A 22,183-nucleotide genomic window follows, 5' to 3' on the forward strand; every position below is an offset into this window, starting at 1 on the left:
ATGAAAAACATGTTTCCTTTGATAGAAAGGCTAAACTTGCCCTGGGACATTATTCTTAGCGAACGAATCACTCTGCATGACTGCACACACCTCTTACTATTCCATCTTCATGTGTTTTGGGGTCAGGTAACATTGCGACACCATTTGGAAATCACTTCTTTTGGACTCTCCGGTAACAGGAGACAACGAAACCTTGTCGAACATTCATCAAAAACCATACCATGTAGTGTGCACTCGTTTGTTAATCGGAACAATCCGTCCTCTAACGTCTCTAGTGTTTCCAGGGTGCTAAAAAGGTGAAAGCTCAAGGACTGGGAGTCCACAAGCCAGAGGAGATCGAGGAGTTCGGTCGCAAGGATCTGAAGGTGCTGTCCGAGCTGTTGGCCGATAAGCCATTCTTCTTCGGTGACGAACCAACCACGGTGAGTCAAGAGTTTATATGCTCCTGATGGAATGGACATCTTTTAATATACATATTTATCTTCTTTCCCTACCCATAGCTCGACTGTGTTGCATTCTCCGTTCTGGCACAAATCCATTTCATCCTGGACGAGGTTAAGTACGGTCTGAAGGAGTTCATGCAGGAGAACTGTCCAAATCTGGTCGGACACGTTTCGCGAATCAAGGAGCGTTGCTTCCCAGACTGGGAGGACATCTGCACCAAACTGGACCTGAACGCGCACATCCCCAAGCCAGAGTAAGTACCATATTCTATCAGCTTTCGTGAAAGCTGTATCGAACCGAGAATATTTATTATTATTTAAATTGTGTGTTTACATTTTGTGTCCACCAGGCCAGAAACCAAGGAAAACAAGGAGGGTGCCGATACGGAAAAAACGGCCGAACAGGACAAGAACGAGTCGGAGAAGGAGCTGGAAAAGGATAACTCGAACGAGAAGACCGAAAAGAAGGAGGAAAAAACCGAGAAGGTGGAAGAAAACAAAGAAAAAGAGGAGGCAGCCGCTAAATAAGTCAGCCCGCCAACGTAAATGTGCAACGTTTTCCGCGCGTGTACGGTGTTTTTTCACTACGATTCGTAACCATTAATGCCGCTAGCAGTAGTGTGTGCCAGCAAAGCAGACGTACCACCATCACCAAACACCACTATCACAACCGACACGGACACGGACACACGCTAGCAGCAACAGGGGTAGCCACTAGAAGCAAGTTTCTCGCGACGAGAAGTAGAAGGAGGAGGAAGACCGTCAAAATTCCAATCGCGCCCGCGTTTGCAGAGATATATTATTTTGTAGAAAAGAAAAGAAAATCTTACCGAAATCTTGAACTTCGGCCACCGATTGGAAGCGGATGGGTGGAACCGACGTAAGAAGGAATGTTTTGTTTTCCTTGTATTCGTTGTTTATTAGTGCTCTGCGTTTTTCGTCTGTCATTTTAAATATCGTTTTTCGTTTTCGTAGTTTTTTTTTTCTTTCCCATGCCCGTTCTTAACATGCGTAACACAGCGAAGAACTACTTTACCTGCTGATTTAGTATGCAGCGGAAAAAGAAATAATTACAATCTATGTAGTAAAATAGTAAAGCAAAAACGAATCAGTAAGGATCAACGAACTCTATGTGCGTTCCAACACAAAGATCAAATGATGGAAGCACACAAAAGAAACAGAGAAAGGCAAAGGTAATAGGAAATCGAGGACAAAACACGGTTAGACGAATGTGCCAGCAATGCAGATGATGATAGCGAGCGGATGCAGTAGAAAAGCTTAAATAAGAAACAAACCGCGTGGATGTTGGGGATTACAAGTTGCCACGAGTAATATTTGTCAGTGCAAGAGAATGGAGGGGGAGGGGGTTGAGGTACGATTAGAAACCGGGGAGGAAGACCTAGGACACAAAGAAAGGAGACGTGTGAAGTTATGTGAAACAAACGACGTCAAACGGAAATGGCCACTGCCGAGTAGTGTTGTTTGGTTTTTTTTCGTACGTACGGAGCTGTTTCCTTCTTCTTTCTACACAAATTATGAATACACAACTCTTATAACCAAGGTAAATCAGAACGAGAGGAAAACAAACTATTTGAAGGAAATAGATTTTTTCATATGGGATAAGAGGCAAGCAAAAAAAAATAATAAGAAGGAACGTAAAATAAAAAGATCGGCAAAAGTTAGGGGGACACGTGCGAGAGCCAACCGGAATATGGTATATGAATACAATACTCAAAAACTTTTCATTTTTTGTAAAGATTTTTTGCAGGCATAACATATAAGTGTAGACTCAAAGAAGCGAAAGTAGTAGGTTAAAAGTAAGGAGTATAAAAATCAAATAAAACTTTCGTCTGCTCAGCATTTCGGTTGAACAGAAAACGACGACTACGACGACAGCGAGTTTAATCGGTCAATCGTGCCCGATAACGCTGGAATGGCGGGGAAGATGCATGAGAAACGACCGGGGAAGCATGGACGCATGATGGAACTAGCTAGATAGCGATTGAATTTTGGCAGATGGTCATTTATTCTTACATGATTTGCACGTGTCTTCTCGCACACATGACCCTTTGCTGCAGTGGAGGATGTCAATAGTTCGGCCATTTCTTTTCATCTCAATACAGCTCTCTCTCTTTCCCTCTCTCTCCCTCTGACGAGCTTCGTAGATATGGCTAAGATTGTACTCCCAGAACCGATTGATAGTAGTAATTGTACAATTGCTATCGGATTTTTTTTTCTTTTATATTTTATATTTATAGTATTTTACGCCAGAATAAAAGGCGAACAATAACGCAAAGGTAATGTATAATAAACGATAGCAGCATATGTCTTATATTTACCTATCAATATTGATTTTACGTGCGTATAGTATTTAGATGGCTTTTTGCGCATTGCAACTGCAGAATAGAGAAAATGTTCACCCTCCTGAGAGGTTCATTCTCCTGTTTTGTAAAGCTTTTGATTTTTTTTGCCGTTCTTTCAACATGTTACGTTGATGATTCGTTCACTACACAGCAAACAATGCACTTTACCGCAGTTTCAACAATAACGCGGATAACACGATGGTTGCAATGTAATTGGGTTTAAGTTAATGTAAACGTATGCTGAGGAGAAAATATGAGGGAGAGAAAGAGATGTCGAGTTTCTAGCCTGGATTGGAATCCTGTCTACGTAGTCGGTAGTCGATATGTTGCAGTATGCTTCTAAACATCCTATTGTAAGTTATTGCTAGCTTTGCGGGAACTGAAGTAGATGGTTGATTTTTTTTCTATTCGTCTGAAGATGAAAATTTGAGCTATTTCTCTTTTTGTAAATGTATGAGCGAAGATATGTTGGACTGTAGGGTACGATGCTTCGTATGGTCAGCGGTTTTTGGTATGGTTTATGTTTAGAAACTGTAAGTTCGTTAGACCATGGAAAAGGAAATCAAACTCAAAACTCATGAAAGAAAAGTAAAAACTCGGAAACGAAATAGAAACAGCTCCCGGTTAGAAAGCCGACAGGAATTTTGAGGAAAAAGAAAAGGAAAATATTAAACAATTCAAAATCAAACCCATAGTCATGTCACACAATAGTGAAGCAGCTTGTCGAAGTTGTTAAAAACCACACTAGTTTCACATACAAGTAAACATACTAGCCATACATACATTAAAAAGAAAATCCATTGCATCCATATAAATGCGTACATTTAGGCGTAAAACATTGATGAACATCATCCAATAAAGGAACAAAAAGGAAAGCGAAATAAATTGATATGAACCACAAAACAACAAAACTAAATGGAAGCCTTTGAAATGGACTAGAGAAAACAAAAGATTTTTTAACAAATGATGTTTGACCATGGTGGGATCTCACGGTGCACCTTCGCGACTAGTTGTGAGCAGCAAGATAAGGTTAGTATCCTCGAGTTGAATTCGTGTATTGCACTAACATGAACATGCGATCCTGCTGCTTGAGTCGGTTTTTTAGTTGTAATGGAAAAGGTAGACAGGATATGAAAATGCACTGCCAAAGTATCAGCAACACAAACGTCTAAAGTTTGTAGCAAGATTTTTTGGAGCAAGCGTGTTGAACGCCGTGTACGGGAAAAAACGGTGATAGTTTCGTGTATGATCTATTAAATACATTAAACAATTTTTTCACCTTTCACCTGAACGAATGGGTTTCAGGTTGTACTGAGACTTGGTCGGTCGTAAAAACTTCTTAACGATTATTTCATTCTTCTTCTATGGACTATCAGGAAAATAACAGCGACAGTTCAGACTTGCAATTTTACTTAAAGGGAACACAGTTTGAAAACTTGATAGGAATAAATGTGAAGATCTGCAGTACTTCTGTGGCATGTGGAAAAATAGCAAAAACGAATCTACCGAAACTAATCAGATGACATGAACCTAACCGCAACAAATAGGAGCACAAACAGTGCGAAGTAATCAAACGTGAGTAAATCGTGTTTGAAGACTTAGAAATGCAGTGGCGTACCTTAAAATACTCATTATACCGTTGTAAGAAACTTAATCAAAAGAACAATTCCATGTTGGCCACGATGACCCGTAAGCAACTCACACATCAAACAGCTCAAATCAATAAACTATGTTTATTACAACAATAGATTTAACGACCGTAACGTATGATGGGAGTGAACAAAAGAAACAAATAAACTGTTTGAATCACTCCCGTAAAGTTCTAACAACATTTTATGAACAGATTTTGCACATTACGTTCAGTTTCTATTACACTTGAATGTCGCAAAAAGATCAGCAAACATAACCAACACGATTGAAATGTGTATAGTTGCGGGAAGTGGGCCATAAATATGATAAACAGGACCACTTGTTCCAAAGAACAGGGGATAAACTATTAGAAAAATACCGGAAGCATAATATACGCATAAAATACTGATGATTGAACGATACTGATAAGTAGGTAATACAAAGGGTAATTATTTTCTCAAACAACAAAATATTGAAGAATGTGAAGGAAAATTTGAAAATTGGCAAAACAAGAAAGGCTCAACGAACAAGATTCCCAAATAAAATAATTAAAAATAGTAAAATACTAATGCATTAGGATTTTGTATGGAAAAACCCCGTAAATTTTGTTCATACATATTTAGCTAAACCATTGCGTATATCGTATACTTATAATTTTATTTTTAAATTCTGCTACACGGAAAATACATTTCGTCCGGTGATAACATTTGGAAATTGCTTTTCCATATTGACGTAATTTCTTTGAGGCCACGTGGTGAAAAGTGGTTATTAAAAATTAAACAGTTTGATCTTTCTATGATTATACGAGGTAAATTGGGAAAAAACGATTGTTTTTCTTGTTCATGAAATGATGCTTGTTGCAAAATGTAAGTGATGAGCCGTAGATTACAAATGGCAGAACATTACAGTTTAGATGTGAGCTTGACTTTGTATATCTAAATATAACAAATGTAAAACAAATGGATGAAGGCGATTGATAGCAAAACACAAAAGTAATTGAAAAGAGAAGTTGATCTCATCGTATACCTAGACATAGGATATTGGAATCGCACAAAAAGGGATATGGAGGCTTAGGTCATTCATCCACAGCAGTAAGTCATACCTTCAATGCTACCACCGCCATCGTCGTTGGGATATGGAAAACTAACGCGAAGACAAAAAGAATTGTATGTAATCTGTATTACAATGAATATTGTCAATAAAGGTATTAAAAGTAATGTATTTTATTGCAGTTAAGATAACTTGCGGAAAAAACTTGGGAAAATTCGATAATCGATAGCTTCCTGACGATCGCTCGTACCTCAAATCCCAAATGAGCGTGTGCAAGAACGTGGTAGAACGATCATAGAGCATGAGGAGGAGGAGGAGGATGAGCATGAGGAGGAGAAGGAGAAAGAAGAAGAGGCAGGGGTGCATAAGAGAATGTACATTTTTGCTGCTGAGGAAAGGGCTTGGCGAGGCTTTTCCTTCTACTTTTCTTGGCTAGAAGCGACGTTTGGACCGGTGTTTGGACGACATTTTTCATTGAAGTAGACATTTATATGTAAGGAAGATACCTTACAGCAAAGGTGAGTTTTCCAACAATCAACTAGTTGACAATGCAAATATTTATCAACAGTTTCATTTTGAATAGGATCCAACTATTTTTTCGAATGCATTAACGTTTGTTTTAAGTACGTAATGTGCCACAGTATATCGACCGTACGTCATGATATTTTATCGATTAGCCCGTGTTGTATAAACCGTGTTGTATAACTTTAGGTGAGCACACCTTGGCATATGTCACTGTCTTTGGATTATAGTAGTAGCCAGCATATATACTCGGGATGGAGGTTATTTTCATTATTGCCGCGCATGGGGCTAAATTTAGGTTTAGATTAATGAAAACCCCGCAATTGCTACGATTTATTATTGTAAAACTTACCGAAAATTGTAGACAATCTTTGTTTTGTGCAACACAAACGAAGGTTTTGTACATTTTTATGATGTGTAGATTTTTTCACAAGAAAAGGTGAACGTGTACATCTTTTTTCGATCGTGATCTACACCGCTTGTGCGGTGATATAACTGAATGTATGCAAAAGGTGGTACACCAATTCGTTTATTTAGACCTACGAGTGTGGGATCGAATCTCGAATCTGGCACCTCCCGGTATTACGAACGGCCGACTACCGATCTATAATATACCGTCTTTCGGTTACAGAAAACTCTATTCGGAGAGAGGCCTTGTTTCACTAGGGGATGCCGTGCCATATAAATAAAAGGGTTAATGAGGCCCCGGTATAGATCCTTCTACTGGTTCACAGTTGTCTCTGAAGATATCAAAAGTGCCACGCATGCATTCTTTTCGAATATTTAATGCTTACGGTTCGATTAAAAGGACATAACGGATTAAACTAATCATCCAGCTTTGGTTGAATGCAGGGTTATAGACTTTTACATATAAAACAACCTCTTAAATTATACAACACAGGCTAGGTCTACCAAAAAACGAAGTTTGTCATACTTTTGTAAAATAAGGGGGAGCCACCCAAGGAGAACCGTGCTGCACTTTCCTACCAAAGGTGTGCATGCCTACCAAAAAAACGCCTTTCAAGTGTATTATTGGTAGGCTTTTTTGACATTTACACCTCATAACCTACCTACATTCGGCACAATCACCGTGCGAAACGTCATGTGGCTTCGATTACCAAAATTTGTTTTCTTTTTAATGAAATCGGTGCTACTTGTTCGGGAGCGCGAGTTAATAATAACGCTTTCGCGGGCTTGGGTGTCGGAATCGGAGTGAAGTTTATAGAACAAGTTTTAAACAACATCATGGAACATGGTAGGAAAAGGGCAGGAAAGGAAACAGGATGAGACGATGACCCTTAGCGACAGGTGCCGAAACTGCAACTCACCGTTAATACCTGGTCGGTGGCGGTTGGACATCGCGGCGATCATCGGTTGTTACCGGGTGTAATATAGCATCGGTGGCCAGTGTCCGATAGCAGCTCTTGGATCGACCGACTCGGGGTGGTTAATCGGGACCAGGTTAACTCGCACCAGACAGTAAGTACGTGTGTAAGAACCCACAGCGCGTCCGCGCTTTTCACACATTTCAGTGTCTCGGCAAGGAGGAAGAAGCGGCTTAAAGTGAACATCAACGCGTTCTACGTGTTTTCACTGGCCATGACGGAGTGGTGCAGCATATCGTACATCGAAGGAGGCTGATACGATCCTTGGTCGCTGTTTGCCAACACGAACCAGAGGAGAGGTCGGACCATTTCTGGATGTTTCTCCTGATCGCCTTCCGAACCGGACGATAATATATTATTATTATCGATACATCAAAACAACATATTTATTTAAACAAAATAAATCAAACAAACATATTTTCCTGCATGAAAATAATTATTATGGGAAAGAAAAGATATCCTGAACTCAGCTCATAATCTACTACGAATGGGTATACGTTTTTTGCGCGTATAGTCAGAAATAGGTATTATTATTATTATTATTATTATTATTATTTTATTTTCAAATTGTTTGCCATGTAGGCTATACAAAGTCCGAGCTTAGAATTTAAACAGATGGACAAACATGGGCGAAGGGAGTAAAAAGGGACAGGGGCCGAGGAAAGGGATTAGGAGACAGTGGATAAGAGACGCGAACGGAAACTGGCAAAGGACGTGTTGTGATCGAACAGGTGACCAACGGCGTTGAAGTCCGATATAAACGCACAGTCACGTCAAAAGCGTTCTCTTTTGAGGTGTACCGTAAGTGTAAAGAGAATTGTTTTACACTTCTTTTCAGAAGTCGGTTTACGCCTAGAATGCATAGGAAATCTGCTGCAAAAGAAGGGGTAAAAGAATTCTGAAAAGAACAGCGGGCAGTTGTGGAGAGAATTCTTTTACCCCAAAATAACGCCAAAATTTCTCGTTGGGGAATTAATATATCACCTATTGCATAAATTCATGTATATCGTCGCACGATATACCACGATATAGTTGAAATTCGAATGTTTACAATTCATTCAAATATCTGCGTAAATTTTTACATTAATTGTTTTATTGATTGATTGATTTAAAATTGCCTATTTGTACCAACCTGCCTAGAGTATGAAATCCTGGTTTTACAGGGTTTTACAAATCGAATGTTGCATTCAGCAAAATTTGACATTTGCAGGCCAATAATACCAAGGTGGGTCCTGAGAGAGGTGAGCTCAATGCGAATAAATCACAATCGGGCTTACAAGACTTTTTCCCATTGAATACGTGGATAGTCAGTCCTCTCGTACAGGGGAGGGTTCGGTCTCGGTTGGGATTCGAACCCAGGCCGTCGAGGTGGTGAGCCCCGGCGCTCATGGGTCGATTTTCTAACCGGCGCTACCGCTCGGCGGTCGCAAACCCCCCATATAACTATAAAAGACGGGAAGATCTTTTCTAGAACAAAGTTGTGTGTCCTGCAAGGACTTTTCTTTTGAGGGGTCACATGTACAAATAGGTTCAGCAATTATAAAGTTATCAACAAATTTGTTATTTCAGCAGAAAATACCGACCAAGGTATCTGTACCTAAATCCCATTCAAATGTTTATTTCATAAACTAAGAACCTAGGTAGAATATTTGTTGCATCAAGATAGAAGACCTTTCATATTAGGGGTCTGTTGATGAAATTTACTGAGGCACCAAAAAGTTATTAACAAATTATCTATTTCAGTCATTATTTCAAGCTGTAACCAAGGTTTTTGAAGCTTGTTGGCGCGCTGCTTCTTCGTTCCTAGTGGTGGGTACATTGAATCCCCAAATCCGAATCCAAATGCATCAGACAGTCTCGCAGACGATGTAAACCAATCATTCTTTGTTAAAATATGTTCATGAATGTTTTTTGAACTTAAGCTAAATCGTACAAAAACCTCTATCTATGTCCAATCCATTCTAACCAACACCCGAGTCAAGGAAACTGAAATCAATAAAATATTTTGTTTTGAATCCGTCATATGGGATTCGAATCATTGGAATCCGTCTAGTGGGATTCGAATCCGTGGAATGCGTCTAGGGATCGAATCTTCAAGTCTTCCAAATCCCAATTCTGCCGACACTAGTCTGCGAGTAGAACTAGTCGTGAAAGGGTGGTTCGCCCGTTGTTTGGTCGCGAAGACGGTCTTCGAAACGGATTGGCGCCCAACAATTCTCAATCTTTGTGACAAAATACTAAAGTATACGGTAATATTATCTATTCAGCTGTTAGTACGGGATACGTTTGTGAGGTGCAGTGAAGATATGATGCAAATATAAAAACACAAGTTGTGCTATCGATCCGTGTGGTTGATAAGGTGCCCGAAGTGTGATGATGCACGGTAATATTTTTTTATAATAGAAAGATTTATGGTACTGTACGCACGGTGAAGTGTTTTGTATGCTGTTTTGTTTACTAATGTTTAACAATTTGGTACCTTTTCCTCCTTGGGATCGCATTTCGTAGCAATCCTTATGCACTCCCGTATTCGCTTGCCGTGGAGTTGGTAGTGCAGGTTCTTTGTGTTTTCTGCAATCCATCCAGTGGTGCATTATATTTTCTATTCTGAAGAAGGTACCGCACGGTATCGAATAGTTTGTTTGTCCTCTGTGGTTATTTAACTCCCTTGTAAAAGAGTTGTGTTTTTCATTACTCTGCTCGATCTTCCATCCTGTTGCCATTCCTTTTTCTCGCATTATTTTCTCGCGAACCCGTACGAAAAAGAACGAGATTGTGGTGTATCTTGCATCGGGAATTAAAAAAAGCAAATCAACGCGACGCGAAGAGAGCAAGTGCAAGATAAAAAGAAAGAACAGACAAGCAAATGTTAAAAGTCTTTTAAAACTCCGTTCGTCAACACCTTCTTAGTCGATCGCTCAGTTGAAGAAAAAGTAAATGTTGCCCTTTTCATATTGTTAAGCAAACACGGATATCACTGTGACAACCAGGCTAGTTGTTTGTGTAAGTGAAACTGTGCGCCTGGAGGCAATACAATTCTCAATTCCGGGCGCCACAGAAAACATCCTTTTTTGCGAAATCGGAAGCTGCGGTCTTTCGGTCTAGTGGTCTTGACATACGTGTGTATGTCAGGAGGTAAAAAGATACACATAGATTCGTTCTTTGATCGCTTAATTTGCGCGTGTTGTAGTCCAAGAAAAAGGATTTCAAAGGACCTGTGATAAAAGTTGGAGCAATCAAAAGGATTCACCACAACGGGAACAACCCTGAGCAGTGCAGCAGGAAGTGGCAGCAGCAATTACCGTAGTAGTAGTAGTGGTACCGACGTCCGGTCTTGGGCGAGGTGTAAATTGCGTGTGCGTGTTTGTGCACTGTTCACAATAAAATCGCATCGGGAAGATTGAAGAAGTAAACTAACCGTGGGAGTGCATTTTTCCATAATTTGTTTTCTTCCCGCAGCAGCGGCAAGTGCTAGCGACCCCGAGTGAAAGTGGCCATTTGAATGGGAGGCGTTTGCTCCGGCTCCCCAAAGCAGCATCCCAGGCTTAGCGGGATTCCGGATCGATTGAATGTTGTGTCAGGTTTTCCTGGTGTTGCCTGCATTTAACCCTCGAGTGATTTTGCGGTGCGGCCGAAGTCCGTGAAGATTGGTTGTACGTGTGCGAGTGAGTGAGAGTGTTTGTATGTGTGTATGTGCGTGTTGGTGATCCTGTAAGAAGCCGGAAGTGTTGAAATACCTCGGCCTGTGGGGTGTGTGTTACGGGGAATAGAAAATTTGCCAAACCTCCGATCTCCCCCGTACGTCGACCCTGTTGGGTGTTTGATTTCCGGTCAGCCGGAAGTGTGCCCGTGTGCCCAAGTGAGGATTCGCAACACTCAGTGCCCACCGAAGGGAGAAAAAGAAACGTAAACCCGGTGGCCAACGCGAGACCGCGACGAAGAGTGCATCACGGCGGACCGGTTTTCGGGTTTTCCTCGTCGGTCGTTGAACGGGAAAAGGCGGCCGTAGAAAGGCGAGACGGCAGGAACGGCGTTTCACCGTCATCGAGCAACCATGAGCGATATCATCGTCGACTACGGGAGTCTCCCGGATGACGTCCGGGAGAAGCTGGCCGAGCTGGAGTTGGAACTTTCCGAAGGTAGGTGTTTGGTCGATTGAATATTTTCCCTGTACAAATGGTTTTTTTTGACAACATTTATCGGCCCATTTCTTCAACCTGCCAGCGACCCCGCAAAGCCGAGGAAAGCAGGAGGAAATTTTAGCAGACGGATCGATATTTTGCCGTCGTTTGGAGTTTCCCGGTTTTGCTCCCAAAATGCTCTCCCACAGTTCTCTCGTACGCTCGCTTTTCGCTCTGTTTTTCCGTGCAACGTCCATCCCATCCACACCCCAGCGCCTTCGGGGGATTTTCCGGGCCGGAATACACCGGCACGGCTAGGTTGAAATTTTTCTGACACTTGTGGGGGAAATTTACTTTCCCTTCTCAGTGTTTCGCACCGTCGAGGAAAGGCACGAGCATGAGAGTAAAGTGTGTGAATTTTCCTCAGAGTATCCCTTTTCCTTGCTCTTGAATTGTCCCGTTTAGGATTGCTGTCAAAAAGAACGAGAGAGAGAGAGAGCAAACCTTTTTGGATATTCGTTCTCACCAGACGACGGCATCAGGATTTTCGTTTTCTCGGTTCTCCGCAATCTGTTAAAAAAAGATATGTTCTTGCAACACAACACCACGAGCAAGTTCTAAAGCACTTGAATAGTAGGGTATGTCTGCAAAATAGAAAATGATGTGCAACATCATTCGTCTACTCAATTGCTTTGCAGATGCTTCACCACTTTGCGTGCATTATTCTGTCTATTTTCTTTTTTGTTTCCCTATACTTTAACCAAACTTTGGGTTCCAAAAATGATGCTTAGATCAAATGAATTAAGCGAAAAATGAAATCAATGTGAAATATTTAGAAATACAAATTCAAAGTCACCTAAGAAGCATTTCAGGAATTGAATTGTGTATGGAAATTATGCGTTTATTTTTAGTCTCTAAAGAGTTATTTCCACATTCTTATCAGTAACTTACAGTACGAAGTGATTAGTGATAAAAAACATCACACTTTTTTATATCCTATTTTAGTTTTTGTTTTGTTTTTTAAACCAAGCGTACAAAGTTCATGCAATTGTTACTGCAATCAACCTTCTTGTGAAGTATCGATAGTTACCATAATACATTATATTGAATGTCTAGCAAAAGTTTTGGAGCACTTGCTTCATATAAATTTGCTTGGCAGCAGTGCTTATAATTTTTTTAAGAAAAGTAATTAAAAAGCGTGAGACAAAAAATCTTTTCATATTTTTAGACTTCACTACGAATAAGATTAGTTGACCTCTTAAAAAATCAATTCGAAACGAGGTATAGGAACGTTGTTTTAGAAAAATCCATGCGATTAAATCAAATAGTAGGAAATATTACTGCTACGAATACATTATTGCTTCCAAAGTTACACATATGTAGCATTGCAGTGTTGTAGTTATCTTTCAAAAATATCTTAACTTAACTTTGGGCAATTTGAATAATTGAATAATAGCAATTTGATGAAATAATATGTGTTCACATAGTGCACCGTATTATTTCATCATAGTTCGCCGACAAAAGACACTAGGATTTCGGAAAAATCTTGGATAAGCTTTTGCTTGATCATGGAAAGTTTTCTGAGTTTCATTACCACTCCCGTGGCGTGCAGCGATTTGAAAACCAGACACTGGCGGTTGCAAACATTTCGTGCAGTGTTTGCAGAAGTAAACAAAAGAAAAGGAAAACGCCTTCCACCGGCAGCAGGGACGTTGATCCGCCCTGCGGCCGGAAATTGCCGAGAACAAAAGTGTTTCTCGCCGTGGCAGGCCGAGTCAACATAGCGCTCTAATTGAAGGATTCTGGGAGAAGTTCGGCGGAAAGGACTGTGTTATGCTCGGCAGGGTAGGGTTTTGCGGACGCAGCGGAGTGGAGCTTGTGCGCGAAATGTGCGAAAGTAGGAAGCGCAAAGGTCACCTCCTCGTTGTCGTCGTTTGTCATCGTGATGATTGCTGATGGTTCGGTTTGGTTTGTTGGCGGTCGGGAGAAGGTGGTTGAAATGGAACGGACCTGAACGCGGTTGCCTGAAATCCAGTAGTTACAGTATGCTTGACGATTGATGGACAGGTTAACTGTTCTCATCATGTTGAGAGGAGAGTTGAGTGGAGGAACGAAAAAATTATATCCTCTGTTTTGATTGTCATAGTTCCATATTTTTGAATATTTTTATAAATACACAACATTCTCACGTGGTTTGTAAATATTGGTAAACTTTTTCAACAACCTGTATCTCATAACACACTTAATTTACATTTCTCTTCTGTAATATTGTCTAGACCAAAAGAGGTTATGTCAAAGTACCAACTCATTTTAGATTTCAAAGAGTTCAAAAGCAATCGGCTTGTCATGACATTGTCTCGAATACGCAAAAGTGCAGACATAATGTAACATTCAGCACTCGCCTTCAAGTGCGACGCAAGAGAGCATGAGAAAATCAACATTTCCCCAAGTGCACCGAATGCTGCCGGGTGAGTGCGTTCTCCAATACGTGCACATTTCGCTGCACATCGGGTTTGCAGTGGAGGAAGCGAGGTCGTGGAAGCAACGTGTGCACGATTGTTGCGATAATGAATGTTTGTCTGACGGGATGCGAAGCAGAAGACGGCGAGAGCATCATCCACGACGACGACGACGACGATGACGGGATTCTGCACACCGACATCTTCCGCCGATGTCGGTGCGTCGGCAAAGGGTAAGCATAACGGCAGCATAACCATGCCGCCAGCGTCATCCCGGTGCTCCCGGCGAATGCATGGTGCATCGTTCGACGACACCGAGCTCAAGCGAACTCGAGACGACTGCTCTCTTTCTCTCTCGCGGTGCAGCTGCACCGGCCGGTCGCATCGCCGTCATATCGCCCGCACTGCATTCGACGTTGATTGCTCGATGTGTGCCATTCCACGAGTGAGTGTTGGTCCCCTCATCATCATCGTCATCAGTATCATTGTTGGCGTCATCTTCGTCAGCATCCTTGAGCGTTTGCTGATGCCGATGTACGCGTGCGCATCAACCCACCACAACAAAACAAGATTTGGCGTCCGGGAGGCCTGCGAAGTAATGCTGCTACCACCTGCCAATGTCAATGATGGACGGACTCTAGGTTGGAAGCGCAATGCGAAGCGCATAAACGCGTTGCCATGTGTGCGTTAGTAGTGTGTTTATTTGGTGGGCCGAAATACAAAAAAAAAATGGCAACTAAGCAAAAACGTCCGCTTTTACGATCAAGTCCATGTTGGCCAGAAAAGTTGCTGACTTTCATTGCCGAATACAAATGCCGAACTATCACTGCCTAAGGTTTGGAAGCTGAAATTTGTAGAGAAATCTGTAATGTAAATGTGTCCATAAAACAGTCTTGAAGCGGAATTTTTCAAACAAAAGTTAAAAAAGGGTTTAGACATTTAGGATTACGTTGCACTATAAAATGTTGCAGTGCATAAAAGAATACTTCTCATAAAATCATTTATAATCTGAATTTTTGTAAATGATTTTTAAAACTATTTGCAATCATTCTGTTCGCTCGGGTGTTCTTTGGCCAACGATTCATCACTATATTTTTTCTCAAACTTTAATGTTATGCCATGTTTAAAAGATTTTTTGGTAATTCAATGGCATAATTAAACTGAGTATAAGCACACAAAATGAAGCTTAAATAGTTGAAATTACCGTGGTATCAAAATTTATGGTTTATTCAGTCGTACTGGCATCAAGGTTTATAGTTTTAGTAGACGAATTTTATTGTATGTTAACGAAAACTACTAAATGTGGTCTATTATTTTTTTTATTCGGTTTAATAACTCATTTCAAACGTATCTAATTATGATGCGGGCATTAGCCTAATCATTGTTACCCATTTTTTTTAAATTGTGCTTACATGGCCTTTGGAACAGTACCACCGATTTTTTTACCAGTAAAATACTCTTTTTACCACCTTCAATATCCGTCCACTGTCTAAACTTTGTCCAGTGCGAAACTGTAAGATACGACTGGAGGCTTGGGGGGCGGGTAGGGGTTGCCTCTTATCCTTGAGGGCGCGAAGCAACTTTGACGATGCTGACGCGCTCGCACGATGTCGGAGACGTTTATTTGTTTTACCTTGAAGCAATGGGTGCTTGCTAGACAACGAGCTTCTGTTGGATTGGTCAGCAGAAACGACGGAAAGAAACAAAATCTTGCAGTAAAAACCGTCACAAAGACGATGGAACCAACTAGAAACGCACTCTCACTCACCAGCAATAGCTCGTCTCGTTCTCCGCCGAGGACAGCGCCGAAGTGAAGTGGTGAATGGCTAAATGGCCTGAGATCAGCTTCCAAGTTGATGAGCTTACAGATTCCAGACCGCGCGAGCCTAGCCTTGCCCAGTGTTCTGAAGCCGCCAGAACATGGTGGCTTGTTAGACATTGCCGGCAAATTCTTTCGCGACTTCATAAGCGGTACGCATTTCCTGTCTTAGCAATTCGAGGCCAGTCTTATTTGCAATGCTTTTGAAATAATTCTGCGCCATCCTTGGCGTTCTCTTAGCAACTGCTGAAGAAGAGATAGATGCAATTCTTGGAGGCTCTCAGTACAATTGAGTCGGTATGGGTAGCTTGTCGTCATCCGTGGGATAGGTATCTTAAGTCTAATTATGTGCCTTACAATTACTGGATGGCAACGTCTTGTATCAGTGAAAATAAATGGTTCGGTTCTTCTTACTTTTTTATGCCTTATAATTAAAAATTTAAATATCGCGACTTGTTCAAGGTGCCTGTATGATTTAATATTGGGGTTGCTTATGTAACAATGTAAAACAACTTGTTTAACCTAATGGTAGGAACCATTTTATGTATCTTATACAAGGTATTAGTTGTGTGCTTACTGCTGCTTAATGTACTTACTGCTAATACTTACTCGCTTAAATTTAGTCAATGCAACACTTACTTGAATTCTTCTACATTTTCCATATGAGATGGCTTTGTGTGTTTACTTGAAGCGTTTCAATAATTTTTCAATCAGCTATGTTTGACGGAATGCAGACACTTAAAGGCAACAGGGAAATGTTATCTGATAAATTATCGTAGATAAGCGATTGCAAACACCCGCAACCCATATATTGCATTTCAGCAACACCTTTTTGCAGTAAGCGCAAACAGTTAATCGCCTTTGTGGTTTTGTTGTCATTGAATGGTTTCTAATGCAGCTTTGTATAATTTATTATACTAATCGTAGGTTTTAAGAGCAAACCTGCGGAGGTGTTTATAATGTTTCTTGGTATATGTTCCAAAGTTCTTATTGAAAGAGCGCAACGCCAAATGATTTTTTGTTCTGTTTTGTTACATTTATGGAATGAAAATTATTTCATCTATTCTATCATGTATCATCAACATCAGAATATAATTTAAAAAAGTTGTTGTTTTAGTTTGATAATTTGTTAATTTTTACATAAGTCAAAAATGTGTTCTCAAAACTCTTCACCTGGATTTAGACATTTGAAAATGAATAACGAAGCTTATCTTCTTTACATTACTTCAATACGGTATATGGTATGATGAAACATTGCAATTCCAGGTAATCGGCAAAATTCCTGATCAATTTTCCAGGAACTGGATTTCTTCATACTTTTATCGTTGTAATTCAATCCACAAGACGCTAGGGATTATCAGAGGAGTCATAAAAACGTGTTTTACCAGTCCTCTGCCTCAGATTATGTAATCGGAATGGAAACTGCTCCAATGCAATGCTCGCCGTATTTGTTTTCATTTGATATGAAAATTGCACAAACATTTCCTTGAGCAAATATTACTCTATTAAATGCGTCCAATCTCGCAGCTGACGGCGGGCTGAATCAACGAAGAGTACCTCACCTGTGGCAGTTAAATCATCGAAACCGACGTGGACGTAGGTGTTTCGCAAATAAAAACCCACCGTTCGTTCGGGTCGTTTCTGAGCGGCTGTCTTCCGGCTGATAAGAAGACGGACGGGTCGTGTTGCGTGGCGCTGTGTGTCACGGCTTATCGTCCAAAAATTGGCACACCACCAACGGTCGCGCGCTGGTGGTCATGGTACGTGAACTTGGAGTTTGTGTTTGGGGTTTTGCTATGGTGCGAGGGATTTATAGATATCGTGGTGATTTTTGCTTCTGCTCGTGTTACAAAAGTGGCTGATCTGTGGATGGTTGCGAAACGTTTATCCATTCCATCACCTCGGCCGTACTCGAGCAGAGTAAAAGCCACCCAGACACGACACGGATGGCGCAGCATACGGAAGATCTATCATCAGCGTAATTGAAGAAATGAATATTTACCGAAGCGTGTTATTGAGATAATTACTTTTCGCGGGGTTTGCCGGCCCAACGGCAACTAGGTGCCTCATTCGCCTAGTTTTCCTTCGCCAGCAGCTGAGAAAAAAGGGAAAGAAATTGTGTAATTGTGTGCTCGTTGGTCGGATGCACTTTTCCCGCTTCTCCCGTGGCTTTTATCGCGACGATCTTCGACGTGAGATCCATCGAGGAATCGAGGCACGCCTCTGCGACGGGTTCAACTCGATGATAGAGACGCTGCCCTGTGGGCGTCTCGGAACAAATCGATCACGGAAAGGAGCGGAAAAGTAGTCTCGAAAAAACGGACCAGGCGTGTGGCTTTAAAAACTACCCTCAGACTGCTTCGTTTTTCCCTCCATCGGGTTCTTTGCTTCAACGATGCTAAAAACGTCATTTTTTGCTTCCTTTGGCTTGATTGAACATTTTTTACCCGATACCTCGGGTGCCGTTTTTGACTTCAACTTGGTTAAAAACTGTACGGAAATCACTCTTGCTTCTTTCTTTCTTCAATTTATTTAAATATGCTGCTCCTCGAAGTAATGCATCGCATGTTTAACCAAACAGTTCACTGGTGGGCTGAGTGGGAGGTAGAACTGTGGTCGGCAAGTGATCTGTTTCATTTTCTTGCTCATTGGAGAGGATAGAATAATTAAGCCATCATCGCACGAGCGTCATCAGCCGCCGAGCGTTAAGTTCGGTTTGAGTTTATCGCGATTTAGCATCGACAATGCTGCAACGGTGATGGGAAACTGTAGTTTGCTTTTTCTTTTTTTTTTTTTGCTCTCCTGTACTACGCTACAGTAACTTTGCCCATGGGGAATGATAATTGGTTTGAATATTGTATTGCATTGGTCTGGTTGATAAGAGGAAATCATCACATGCGGGATGAGTTATAACTTATTGGAAGGCGGTAAAACCGAATGGGAGTAATAAATTAGAATTTATAATCAGTATTTTTTTTAATACCAATAGGATTCAATTTTCTACTGCACTTCCAACTATCTACACTTTATATACTAAGTTGTTAAAGTATTAAACAAACACGTGTTACGTACTACGTACTGTAAACGTACGTAATCGTCATGCTGTTAAAAATAACTTTGTATTTGTTAATGTTTTCTAAAAAAGTATTCATGATTCTTTCAAATAGATTATAATTGACTCTGACTAACATGTTTAGGGAAATTGTTCCTTAGGCCTTCAAAATCATGTTTAAGATGAATATATAAATAATCTATCGTATTCTCTTGAAAACTGAATAATATATTGTAGTTGGTAGTATATAGAGTTTTGTCTAAAATAATTTCTAAATAAACAGGTTGTATGCAGCAGTCAATTACAACAATGGAAGATTATTCGTATTTATTGAAAACTGGAATGTAAACACATGAAAAAATTACACTTTTCTAAAGGAGCTTGTTTTTAAACATACAACTATTATTGTTTTAAATGAAAGCTGGTATTTCATTTCTATTCTATTTTTTAAAATAAAACATATTATTTATTACACATTCCTAAAGAAATTTCGATTTAAATACTTAACTTAAACTTAAAATGAACGTTGGCATCTCATGTCTAATCTAATTGGTTAAATCTTTAGAGTACAGATTGAAACTCGTATAGCATTAACAATTGTTGCTGTTTCAGCACTTTAATTTTAGTAGTATGAATTCCATAATATGTTAAATCATCCAAAATTGTAAAAAAGTATTTCGATTTAAATTCGTAAATAAAGTTTTTTTTTACTGTTTTCTACAGTCTGAAAGTATCTAAATGCTTATCAATATCATAACCTGACGCTTACTTTTCTGCCCAGAAAACATAAAACCGAACGAAATGAGCATGATAATCACGTTTCACTAGATGGAAGATAAATTCACCGTGTAACCCTTTTTCCTGGTAAGAGGTAGGGTCGTATATTCTTCCGGGAGTACTATCGCAGATTATGTTGCCCTCCGGACACGAAGGGAATATAGGAATAAAAGATCGTTGGGCGAGTAAAAGAAAGGGAGACAACCGCACCGATAACGATATTCGATGAAAAGCTTTATCATAATCCAAACAAACTGTCATGAGCCCTCTTCAGATAGCCGAAAAGTAAACGGCCTAAAGTTTTCCACAGCCAAACGTAGTGTTTGGCAACCGTATTGGAGATAGCGTTTTGGGAGCAAAAGGGGAAATAATAGTGGTTAGTTAGCTGTGTGGAACATATCCAAATACTCAACCACCAAAGCGTCTGGGTTCGTGGTCAGTTGTTTCTCCCATCGCTTTTTGGACCGCTTGTTATCGCTAGGAAAAATCCGTAGGTCCATATGTTGGATATTTGTTGGAAAAAGGCGGTCCGGTTTCCGAAGACGGTCCAATCTTAATTGTTGACCAAAATCGCCTTCAAACTCAACGTTTTGCTCTGGCGAATGGAATTGATAGGTCAAAAGCAAAACGACGCAGATAAAAGACAACCCGCATAAGCTCGTTTGGTCAGCGTTTAAATTCCGCGATACACATGGGTGTATTTTATAGGCATTGGGTCCTCTCAATTGCTCCTTTTGGAAGGTTAGTCTACTCTTGCATATGGCCATATTTGTTGTTCGCTTGTTCTGCTTTCCACATGTAAAGCCTATTTTATTGTTTTTTTTGCGGATGTTTGGAAGACAGAAGGCTTATATTTGTGGTTTATAGTCTTAACGTCACTTTACGTCTATTTGTTAAAATAACTGGTTACTGTTTGAAGCAGTTGTTCGGAAAAAATGAGCATAGTGAAATAATGGAAAAAGTTAAAAATGCTGTTATTTTTAACGGATAAAAATCAACAGTGTCAAATAATGGTGTTATAGAAGTTTTATTATGAATATCCAATATTTAAACAAACTTTTATGTAAAACTATCATGTAGGTGAACTTTTCATCTATAAACTTCATCCAGCAATTAAGAATTTGTTGATTGAAAGAACATGATATGTATATAAACTCACATAATAAATGAGGGTCATTCATTCGCGATAGACAGACCCTGATTCAGGTTGTAGAGGATTTCTAGTCCAACCTGCTCACCTTTTCGCGGCTTTATTGTTTTCTTAATTGCCTAGTTTTTAAATGGATCGCTATCGAGTGGCGATTGAAGGTTGTCCAGTAGGACAGTTTATTAGTTTTTAGAGAAAGAGTGTTATTATAAAGAGTGTTTTGTTGTAATTTTGTTGTTCAAAAGCATTTCGTATCATTTGAGAATCTTTTTATTTTTCTTTAATCCAAGAATGGTACTCATCGGAAAAATTGTTGCATAACAAGGTTCCCCAGTGTGTTGCCTCGAGTTAACATTCAGCTGAAGAGTCCTCCCCCCGTTTAATCTCAAGATTGATGGATGTGAGCTAAAGATCAAAATCATATTTTTACCACAAATTAACTCACGACAACCTTTTGGGGCGATGGGTTTTTGATGGAAAACACTTTCAACGGCCCCTTCCGCGGACGGTGCGTTGAAAGATCACATACCGTCGCGTCATTTCCATAGTCGTTTTCGCTGCCATCACACCGTTGTCATAATGGTCCGAGCCAAGCCGTGACACCCCCACGCGGCAGGCGATCGGAACCATTTGTTGACAGCCCGTGCCGATGGCCATTATTTCCGGTTAACGAAAGCCACGTTTGGAGCTGTGCGCTATCGCCTGAAGAGATCATCAGTATATCGTAAACGAAATCCGGAATGGTGTTCGGTGAACCAGTGTGTTGTGTAAATAGTTTGCTCACACCTTGACTTGAACTTGAAAAGTTTACAAAAATACTCACAAGGTTTGTTATATCTTCTTTTTATTATTTTTATTACCTTCATTGTGCTTTACACAGGTTCATTTAGCTTTCACATTTGTTTACTTAGAAAAATACAATTTTACCTCATTTATAGAGCGCATGTCAGACCAAATCGTTGCACAATAGTGGGTAGCGTGTTCGTTTTGGGAATTATTGCATATTCTATTGTAAGCATTTAAGTTTACATAAGTTTAAATATGGAATCATTTTCAATATTCACGGAAACACAATTGAAACATTCATTCTACCAGCCACGTTTCATTCATCCGGTTGGATCCGTGTTTTCCGTAAAACACAGTTTTCCTTATTATAAATGAAAGTGGTAGAGACTTTTAAGATATAAACGGTAGAATTCGTTGCTGAAAATTAAACAAAAATAGTTGAAAATAATAATTTTTTCATCTTTATATCTAACATTTGCTGCTTGCACTAACTTTAATGTCTCGTATTGATGTCACTATGTATAATAGTTCATGTAAAATTTATACTTTTTTCAATGTGTTATATATTATATTGAATGAATACTTTTTTTTCCTTGAATTTCATACTCTGTGGTATTATTACATGTGTTT

General features: G+C 40.0%; 1 protein-coding gene across 2 annotated transcripts in view; it reads left to right on the forward strand.

Moving 5' to 3' along the window:
* LOC131259190 (failed axon connections) overlaps positions 1-5,633 on the forward strand; it is a 51,418-nt gene extending 45,785 nt beyond the window's left edge. The window contains exons 3-5 of one of the 2 annotated variants that reach the window (XM_058260628.1): positions 276-422; positions 501-697; positions 794-5,633. In XM_058260628.1, the coding sequence (XP_058116611.1) occupies positions 276-422; positions 501-697; positions 794-971 (522 nt within the window). In that variant the 3' untranslated portion in view covers positions 972-5,633. The remainder of the gene's footprint in view (positions 1-275; positions 423-500; positions 698-793) is intronic. The other variant, XM_058260629.1, reaches the window with a different exon arrangement.
* Positions 5,634-22,183: the final 16,550 nt, after the last annotated feature.

This window comes from Anopheles coustani, chromosome 3, assembly GCF_943734705.1.
Source record: "Anopheles coustani chromosome 3, idAnoCousDA_361_x.2, whole genome shotgun sequence".
Lineage (NCBI taxonomy): Eukaryota > Metazoa > Arthropoda > Insecta > Diptera > Culicidae > Anopheles > Anopheles coustani.